Source organism: Convolutriloba macropyga, chromosome 1 (assembly GCF_964194025.1).
Source record: "Convolutriloba macropyga chromosome 1, txConMacr16.3, whole genome shotgun sequence".
Taxonomy (NCBI): domain Eukaryota; kingdom Metazoa; phylum Xenacoelomorpha; order Acoela; family Convolutidae; genus Convolutriloba; species Convolutriloba macropyga.
In genome coordinates this window covers 11,312,005-11,322,572 of record NC_134468.1, presented here as the reverse complement: position 1 = coordinate 11,322,572, position 10,568 = coordinate 11,312,005, and the positions used below count along the sequence as shown (strand labels likewise).

Here is a 10,568-nt window from a genome sequence, read left to right as displayed (position 1 = left end):
CACGTTTAATCTCGCATTATCGCTCTCCTTAACTCTTTTGTTGATGTCGCACTTCAGTGGCTGTTATGTGGCGTGGTGTCATCGTCTATTACCATAATCTCAGGTCCTTTCAATCAACCTAGAGCTAACCACACTAAACAGTGGCTAGGTACTGACGAAGCCAGCCGGTCGTTTGAGAGCAATTCGCCCGATTTTAGTCGGTTATGTTTTTAAGATCTGTTCCCAGTTTTTCCCGATTTTTGAAGTCAAATTGAATATATGATTTTGGTCACGCCGAAGCAGGAAGTGAAGCAAAAACGCGAGTTGTTTTTCGACGTGAATTTTGTTCACTCTAAATTTGAAGTGGGGCGAGAAAATGTTTGAACAGTAAATCGCTTTCTTTGATTTTATCTAATGCGGCAATTTGACTGTGATTTCCAATCCCATTTATAGTCCATAGTTTTTGTTTAGTAAATGAAAATTTATTGAATTCTAGGTAGGGTTATGTTTTGCTCTTTTGCCAGTCAATATGCGAAAAAGCAAACGCTTAATTTGATTTTTTTAGCAACCAATATTTATGTCCGGTTCTTTTTGTATTCAAACTACACTGTTTTGAAATCTTAAAATAGGTAAATGCGGTCGTCAAAAAATTTTGCCCCGCTGCTCGCCACTGGTTGCTGCTGCTCGCCACTGCAATTTAACGCTTTTTTTCCGAAAAATTGCGCAATTTAAGTTGAACAAAATGTTGAATCGAAACAATTAGGACCAAAGAACGGAACATTTGGTTCGTTCAAGGACAAGTTCTTGATTTGGGGTTTCTTAATGTCTCCGTTATTCTGGAAACTCTAAGTTTGGTTTTTAATTTTTCCTGTTTTTCTCAATTTCCGCACAAAATTATATATTTGTATTTGTTTTTCTGCCGTTACAGAAATCGGAGGAATTATGTTTCCTTGCATTTGTTGAAAGTTTTGCGCTTTTTCAGTTCACTTCCTGGCGCTCTTACGCGCGTGCTAGTTTAGTTTTAAAGGTAATGGTTAATTCGTATTTTTATGTCGACAGCAGTGTCAGCTTATTTTTATATTGATTCTAGCTTTACCTGATTGACTTTGGTCTGGCGAAGAAGTTCAGAGACCCAAAGAGCAAGCAGCACATCGCGTACAGGGAAGACAAGAACCTGACTGGAACCGCGCGGTATGCCAGCTGCAACGCTCACTTGGGAGTAGAGCAGAGCAGACGAGACGATATGGAGTCATTGGGATACGTGCTCATGTACTTCAACCGGTCAGCCTTACCCTGGCAGGGATTGAAAGCAAACACAAAGAAGCAGAAGTACGAGAAGATCTCAGAGAAAAAGACCAACACATCAGTCGAGTCTTTATGCAAGGTATGTCGGCCATGTCTTTCTAGCCCCTATTATTGTGTATTCATCACATGAGGGGACACTATGACATCGAAAATAGCGGCTGACCTATTGTGCCCCATAGCTATTCGAAACTCATTACTTCAAGACTGCTGGAAATCATTTTCCTCCCTCATTTTGAAAAATGAAGCATTGAGTGTTGCTTGAAGTGAGTTGAAAGTTAGGATGGTGCAGGGGCTGAAAAGGAAATCAGAACTGGTGTTTCTTTACAGCCGTGCAAGACAGAAGTTTATTAAACAGAACTTTCGATTTTATATGCATATATTTACTTCGACTCTCCATCGAATAAATTTTCTATAACTCAAGATGATTAAAATATAGCTGAATCTAAAACGGACCGGTGAAATTGCGTGTTATGAAATCTTGAGCTCCAGAAACTAGTGTTTTACCAGAAACTAGTGGTTAAAAGTGTATTTTTGAAATACCTTAAATTGGAAATAACTTGGATTCCCTGAAAGTTGAGTTTTGAGATATTCATTAAAATCAGCTAGAAATAGCAATAATGATGGCCATTTTGTTTGTATTCTCCTGTTGTATTTTTCTATTAGAAAATTACAGCAACCCCGAAATTTTTTGCTCCAAAGTGCCTGTTTTCAAAAATATTTTCCGTTAGAATTTCGATCCCTCGACCGTGGTGATTTGACAGAATTGTTCGAAAGCGATTCGACAGAAAAATACAAAAAGTCGGAACACCTTATGGCAGTAAAAGCTAGCGCTTCAACCTTGAAATAATGTGGCAAGAAAGGATAAATATATAGTATAATTAGAAATTAGTACAAACTTGTCCTTGTCGACATATCTCACCACACTGTAAGGCCCATTTTTACATGTATTGAGATAAGTTTTCTTGAATTAAAGCAGTAAGATCTGGGCCAAATGGTCCCCTTTACTTGGTAGGAGATTTTCGATGAAAAATTACGCCAATGTGGGCTTCGCCAATATTGCTCTACGGCCCTTATTAAGAGTACGTCCACACAGAACTCCAAAATAAAGTTGTTGTATCCTTAATTAAATGAAATATGGAAAACACGGTGAGAAAAGAAAAAAACGAAAGAATTGATTTCGTTCCTGTGCAAAGATTCACATACAGACAACGTGAACAAATAACGAGATCCTGGTGATCTTCTATGAGAAATATGAGATCAAAAAAATATTTCATGCAGTTGGATAAATACAGTGAGAAAAATATAAAAATTATGGATGTGGTTTTAGGGATTTCCGGCAGAATTTGGGATGTACCTGAACTACTGCAAACACCTGCGATTTGAAGAGGCTCCCGACTACATGTACCTGCGACAGCTGTTCCGCATCTTGTTCCGAACCCTCAACCACCAGTACGACTACATGTTCGACTGGACCATGCTCAGACAGCAGAGGTCCGGAGGCCAGGAGCCAGTGCCCATGCAGAGCACACAGGTACAACAAATCCTCTCCTTTCTATGGTTTAACGTCAGTTAATACTATCAGCAGAAAAAATCCCCCTTACTAGAAAAACTTGTCAGAAAAGTTAATTTGAACTTAATCTGAAACCAATGTTTATTTTAAGGTTTTCAATGTCCTATATATCCTTGTGATTGGCTGGAACAAAGGAGGTCAAGTTTGGCTTCGAGTTTCTGTTCCAACTCTCAATGAAATAGGGACGAGGAACTTTATAGCAGGCCTACTTTAATTCGTGAGGCAAATCAATTTCTTTTGCGGAAAGATTCAAAAGTAATACTTCTGCAAATCAAAAGCTATTAAAAACTGAATCGACCGTTGGAGAAACATTTTCAGTTTTTTGATATCTGCATGGAATTTTAACAAACATCGACAAAAATTTTCCAAAGTTTTTATGGCGTGATTTTCACGCCTCATGAAATTTTCAAATACGCTAATAAATACTGTAAATAAAAATCTTTTTTGGAAACGTTTTTTGATATAGCATGATTCATTACGTGTCGAAAAATAAGTAGGCCCTAATAGCTTGAATCAGATTCAGTATCAGTAAGTATCATAAAAAAGAAAAAGAATCCTCATTTTATGGCTTGCAAGCTGAGCGTTGCTGTATATCGATGTTCATGCTTTTTTTCCTTTTTCGTCGTCTGACATTTTTTTGTTTTACATTTGTTCACACGGCAAAGCTGACAATAGCAACTTTTCTGAATGACTTCTTCCTCTCAATTACGGCTTTTGCGCGCATGACGTCATGACTCCATCTATCTACAAAAGATTTTAGGTCATTCGCATGATTAGATTTTGCTGTTACGTGACTTAACTCACTCAATAAAGTGACTTCTGCACTTTAATACTTAAGTTTAGTTTGGATTAGTTTAAGGTCATAGAAACTCGTATATAATCAAGGTAACTAAAATAATGTTTCTGCGGAGTTAATTTGATCAAGCTATATTAATATATAGGTGAAAGTTTCAACTTGTTTCTTTATCTCTGTAATCTGTGATCCGCAGTTTTCTGCAAAAAATCTGTGATTTTTGGTTTCTGCAAAAAATTAGCACTAAAAATGTTTTTTTAACCAAATTTTGAAGTTACAGTTTTTTCAATAATCTCTTTCATCTTGATACACTTTTGTTTATAGAACTTATTAGAGGCAGATTTCAGCTTATGACAAAATGTCAAATAATTTGAAAATCTTTTTCACCCAGAGCAGCCTTGAGAGCACTTACAAATCGTGTTGACTTTTCTGTAAAGTAACCTGATTAAATCGTCTACGCTGATTACAAATCCTTTTTATTCTGATGGAACCGAAGATTTATTTGTATTAAGAAGGAAGTTTTGTAGGCTGTAGTTTTTTTTATCGGCAAAGATTTTTTGAGACAATATTAAATTTTTGTCCCTAATCTGTTGATCTTTTTAAAATGTTAATGAGCTAATGATGTGATAGTAATTACTACACGTTCGTTGTTGAGATAAATTTATCTATAGGCTAAATCAATATGAATATTTGATTTAAATTGAACTTTAGATTGAACTTTTTATGTAACGGCAAAGAAATCTGCTACGATATCTATTTCAGTTTCTATTCCATGACTCGTTGAAGATAAAATAATCAGCTGTTTTGTAGCAAAAGTTTTGTAGAATAAATTAATGGAAGTAGGGATTTCTCGAGGGGAAAATGAGAATTTTTTCGTGCGTAAGGATATACCTTTTTGATCAGTTTGATTTCAATTGACGGAAAAAGTGTACACTTCTCCCTTCACTTTCAAAACCGACTTATTTAAGACAGAATCTGAAAACTTTTTGAGGTCGTTATTACTGTTATTACTTGTCTCTTTTCTCTTTAGATTTTTATTTTGAGTTTGGGTCAAACTTACTTTATCCCGGTATGAGATCGATAAGGCCGAATTCTCTTCCCCTTCTCCGTGAGTTTGATCTTCCATTGCTTAAACTATCTTAACTAAAAAGAACCTCACGCAATTCGTTTGAGTTTAATTCTTCTGACTGTAGTTAGTAATATTTTACCTTATTTTTTCTGCTTTTGAATGCAATTGCCTTGAAAATTCTCATTGAAAAATATCGTGCTTTCGAAACACAACTCTTAATCTGTTTCACAGCTTAAGGCTATGATGCTAATGGTGAAACTTGGAGGCGTGAACGGCCCTAAATCTTGAAGTTGAAATGCTTGTATATTTATTATATACGCTCTTGTAGCACAATCAAGTTTATCGTTAAAAATTTATCTGTATGCTGTGAGCTTGCGTCTTGTTTCAACCTATTGTATCTTTTCAATTTTCGATAATCTGTATGGCATGATGAGGGTTGGAAATTTGTGCGAACGCACAATTCTGATCCCCCTTGTTTGCTTGGTGCTGAATTTACACTTTTGATAACTTGTTTTTATTATTGCTCTCAATTGAAGTTTGTAGCAATTATGTTAATCATGTTTTTTCTTCTGACTGTTTTGTCCGTCTGACCCCAAATATACACTCAGTTCATTGCGTGAAATGGAATTTTTGGAATTTTAGACCCCTACAACCCCCCCCCCCCGGCACACACAGACAGACAAACGTGCGCACCCCCCCCCCCCCCCCCCCCTCTCCATCCCCACGCTTTATCCGAATTCTGCCGTATAGTCGTTAATTCATAGTGTAAAGGACAATTTTAGGTGGCTTGGACCCCCTGTCCCATTTTGCCCCCACTTTTTTCCTCACCCGGCCTGTCAGACTCTCCGGTTTATAATTGAAATAGCTGCAGTAACCAAAACCAGGCCCAACCCACTCGTTTGTTAGCACTTATAATGGGTTGTTTTTGTCTGCAGGTACGAGTGTCTGGCCACTTCGGATTTTTTGTCAGGCCGCTTCTTCAAATGATCTCTTTAATTACTCTTGGACGAAGTTCATAGCAAATATTGTAAACGTGTTGGTCTTTTTTAATGCAAATTTTTCGCTTGACCGTTTTGCGCTTTTCTTCTAAAACATTCTTTGACTTCTCAAGTGACTTTTTCCACGCTTTCGTGCTGCATTTTTGAGTGATCTCTATTGCTTTCACTCCGAAGTAAAGCTTGTTGCTAATATAAAGTCGGTTGCAGTATGGCAATAAAGAGGGATAAATGGTACAGTCGGTAGTGCATATGATTATGAAGCTGCAGGGCAATGGTTCAAATCCCGGTGGGGGGAAATGTTCCACCCGCCTGTCGTTCAAGAGCAATTCTTCCGACATTAGTCGGTTTATGTTATATATAGTTTGAATTGCATTCTGTATGATTTAAATGGCTCTCTAATTCCCAAAATTAAGCTAGTGAACTGCATTGGACAAAAGTTACTGCTAGAAGTCAAATAAAAACTAGAACAAAATTGGTTTCATTTTTCAGTTTAAAATGTAAGGTTTCAGTGAAAGGTTAAATTTAAAGTTAGACTTAGTTTTCAGTGAAAGGCGTTGCAAAGTTAGCCTCCCCCTCAACTGAAGCACATTTTAGTTGATCCCCAGCCTGCGAGTCGTTCGAGAGCGATTCGTCCGAAATTAGTGGGTAATGTTTTTATGGCAAAACCTTGTACTTAAAACTAAGACCTGCGATCAATGAATAGAAAAGAAAATGTTCGAGATGTGTAACGGCTGCTCTCCTTGTGTTTCACAAAGAAAGTTTTACACCGCCCAGTTCGTTCTGAGTGGTTACAAAATCTGTCCGGATACTTCGTTTATGCAGTTCGCTTTTGTAACTGTATATCCGCTCTGCTGTACTTACCGTTGCATTAACTATTTTAGCTCGTAACTATTCGCTGATCTTAGTTTTTTCAACTATCAATTTGAACTGGATTGCTACAGATCACACAATACGGGATCTCTTTAGGTATACCAGTTCAATACGATAGAAAAAACAAATCGAAGACAAAGATATATGTCTAAGACCTGTTTGTGCAAAAATATTTAAATTTAAACCTAAGTTGGCTTTTGCTGTTTGTACTCACAAGTTGAGAATACCAGAAGTTGGGGTTATAGCAGTTGAATTTCAGCTCCAATAATCCGTTGATGCAAGACACAGTAACAGAATTTAACTGCTCAAGAATAATATTTTGAATACAAGACACAGTAACAATTTACTGCTCAGGAATATTTCTAGTTCAAGACACAGTAACACGTTATTTACTGCTCAAGACAATTTGTTTTGCAATATTTTGCTGAGTTATACTTTCAGCCGTTTTCTGCGGCTACTGCGTTGAGATCTGTGTGTTGCTTTTGTTATTTCCCCCTTTTCTCTTTTTTCTCACGTGACAAACTGTAACTAGAACTAGAACTATAACTATTAAATGACTAGGACAACAGAAAGTGTTTTGTTTCTGTTTTCCCGCCTACGCAAGCTTAGCGAGCTCAGCTCCAACATCGTCGGCCCTGTTTTCCTTCGTGAAAACATCTTCGTCCATTGATAGCACTGGAGCGAGCTTCACTACTGGTCTCTTGTAGTATCCATCTTTCGTTCGAATTTTAGCCGATCGAATCACTCCGTCGAAACCTTCAAAGGTTTCGGTTATTCGACCCATATTGTAATATCCACGTTTGTCACTGTCTTCCACTAACCACACAAGATCACCCTGCTGAAGACTTCTGTCCGTTGTGGTCTGCATTTCTTACGACTGTTCAACGTTGGCAAGTACTCTTTACGGAATCTGTCCCAGATGAGGTCTGCGTAAGCTTGTGTTTGTCGGAAGAGCTTTCTATGATCAACAAATTGCTCTGCACCTGATAGATACGGTAAACAAAGGTTCTTGTTGCCAAGTAGGAAATGGTTTGGAGTAATAGCTTCTAAATCGGTAGCATCAGAACTGACTTGTGTCAGCGGTCTAGCATTCAGCATCTGTTCAACAAGACACATCGTGGTTGACAGAACATCCTCCGTGACTGATCGATTGCCCAGCACTGCGTACATTGCCTTCTTGCAACTCCTAACCAGTCTTTCCCACACTCCTCCAAAGTGTGGTGCTGCAGGTGGGTTGAACTTCCATCTGATACCTTGTTGAATCAGATGTTCTTCAATTCGCACCTTGTTCCATGCTGCTATATAGTCTGCCAGTTCTTTTTCAGCTCCAACGAAGTTTGTCCCGTTATCGCTAATCATTTTGACCGGTTTGCCTCTTCGTGCAATGAATCTCATAATTGCGTTTAGACAACTATCAGTGTTTAGTTTTGGTACAATCTCTATATGTACCGCACGTACAGTAAGGCATGTGAATAGACAGCACCAACGCTTTTCGTTTCTTCGACCAATCTTTACTGTGAATGGTCCGAAATAGTCTACGCCCACATTCGAAAATACTGTTGATGCGACTAATCGTTCTTCAGGTAGATCTGCCATTACTGGTGCCTTTGTTTGGGCTGTTCCCTTTCGACATCTAATGCATTTGTTTTTGATCGATCTCAAAGCATTTCGTATGCCTAGGATCCAGAATTTCTGCTGAACTATGTTTCTGACATGTTCAGTACCTTCGTGATGATTATTCTTATGTTCATTTTGCAAGAATAATTCAACTACATGGTGCTTCCAATGTAATAGTATTGGATGCTTGGTTTCGAAGTTCAATTGACTTTTACCTGTTCTGCCCTGGGCACGAATAAGTCCTGGCTGGTCAATGAATGGCGAAAACTGGAGGATTTTGCTGTTTGGAATTTCCTTTTCAGCCTTGAGAGATTTCATCTCTTCAGCAAACTGTTCTCGCTGCAGTAGTCTGAAGATGCTTGCTTGTGCACCCTCTCTTTCTTCAACACTTAGTGTTTTTGTTGCCGGTTTGTGTTTTATGAATACGCGCTGTACGTATGCCATTGTATTTACTAGTCGATTGAAACTGCTAAATCGTTCCCACTGAATCATCGGCTTCTTCTCTTCAACCTTTGCTGAGAAGACCATTTCGTCGTTTTGTTCGTCTGAAGCAAATGTTAAATTCAACTGTTCAGGCCATTCGTTCTCTCGTTGCTCCAACCAGGCCGGCCCAGTGAGCCATTCGCTTTTCTTAAGTTTGTCAACATTGATCGCTTGTGTCCCGATGTCAGCTGGATTGTTAATACCACTCACATGATTCCACTGTGAAACATTAGTTGTATCCAAAATCTCAGCCACTCTGTTTGCAACAAACACCTGTTGCTTACGGTGGGAGCTATGAATCCATTGCAGAACAGTAGTGGAGTCTGTCCAAAAGTTACAACTGTGAATCTTTGATTCGTGTTCCTTCACTATCTGTTCTTTAAGTCTCACCGCCATCACTGCTGCTTGTAGTTCCAAGCGTGGTATGGAAAGGTGTCGCATCGGTGCGACTCTGCACTTTCCAATTACAAATGCTAAGTCTGCTGAGTATTCTTTGGGCTTTGAACGTAGGTATGCCACTGCGCACATTGTCTTCAGATGCGTCGGCGAACACTTGAAGTTCCCATTTGTCCTTGGCTGTGCTGAAGTATCTTCTATCAATGCTGGTTTCCGCTACTTCTGGAAGCTGCGCTTTCCACTTCAGAAACTCTTCTTCTTCGTTAGGTTCTACTGAGTTGTCCGAATGTTGTCCATTTTTGGTCCAGATGCTCTTCAGGAGTCGTCTCATATGGACACTGAATTGTGCAAACAGTCCAAGAGGATCAAACACTGAAGAAACTAGAGATAAGATCTTCCTTTGGGTGATTGGGTTCTCAACTTCGTTGCTTGTACCTCTACAAACCTGTAGACTATCATCGGTTATCGTCCACTGAAGCCCAAGCACCGATGACCCTTCCTGGCTGGGTTCTACCTCAACCTGCTTTGTTTTGCTGATTGATCTTAAGTCCTCTGGGGTTGCGTTGGTTACCACGTCGTTGTTGGTGATCCACTTCTTCAGTTCAAATCCATGTTTTGAGAGAAGAGGTTGCAGTTGTTTGAAAACCTTGATTGCTTCTTCAGGTGTTTCGACTGACTTGATGAAATCGTGCATGTAGAAGTTGTTTTGGATTGTTTTTGCTGCAATTGGGAACTCGTCTTCGTTATCGATCGCTACTCGCTTCAGAGCGTAGTTGGCACATGTTGGTGAACTCTTTGCTCCGAAAACATGACGCTGATACTCGTAAATTTGCACAGGTTCGTTCATTTTTGGTCGCCACAGGAATCTCAAGCAGCTTTTATCCCGATCAGGAACTTGCACTTGAAGAAACATTGATTCAATATCTGCGGTTAAGGCAATTGGTCCTTCTCGAAATCTGAATATTGTTCCGATCAACCCGTGTAGCAAATCGGGTCCGGCTAACAACTTGTCATTTAGGCATACATCCTTGTATTTTGCTGCAGCGTTGCAAACACGGCAAAGTTTACCCGGTTTGTTGGGGTTTAGTACTGGATGGTGTGGCAAATACCATTCCTTTCCGAAAGTGCCTTTGACTTTCGATTTACCAAGGATCTTCACAAATCCCTTTTCAACATCTGTATCAATTGACTGTTGATACAATTCTTTTAAATTTGGGTCTCGTTGGAATCTTCGCTCCAGTGAGTAGAGCTGACCAAGGGCTGAGCCGTAGTTGTTTGGAAGATTGGGTTCTGGTTGACTCCAGAGCATGCCCACCTCGTACCGCTCGCCTGTAAACTTTGTCGTGTTCTCTAGAAACTTCTGAGCTTGCTGCTCTTTCTTTGATTGACTTACAACATTTATTTTTGAAGCATAAGTTTCTATGTCCCACCATGATTGGATATTTTCTGCCACTTTCACATCTTCTGTGAAGGCAAAATGACAAACAT

General features: G+C 39.1%; 1 protein-coding gene across 1 annotated transcript in view; it reads left to right on the top strand.

The window, feature by feature from the left end:
- Positions 1-1,042: 1,042 nt before the first annotated feature.
- LOC142334954 (casein kinase I-like) overlaps positions 1,043-10,568 on the top strand; it is a 29,524-nt gene continuing 19,998 nt past the window's right edge. The window contains exons 1-2 of the mRNA XM_075383286.1: positions 1,043-1,363; positions 2,612-2,815. Of these exons, the coding sequence (XP_075239401.1) occupies positions 1,223-1,363; positions 2,612-2,815 (345 nt within the window). The 5' untranslated portion in view covers positions 1,043-1,222. The remainder of the gene's footprint in view (positions 1,364-2,611; positions 2,816-10,568) is intronic.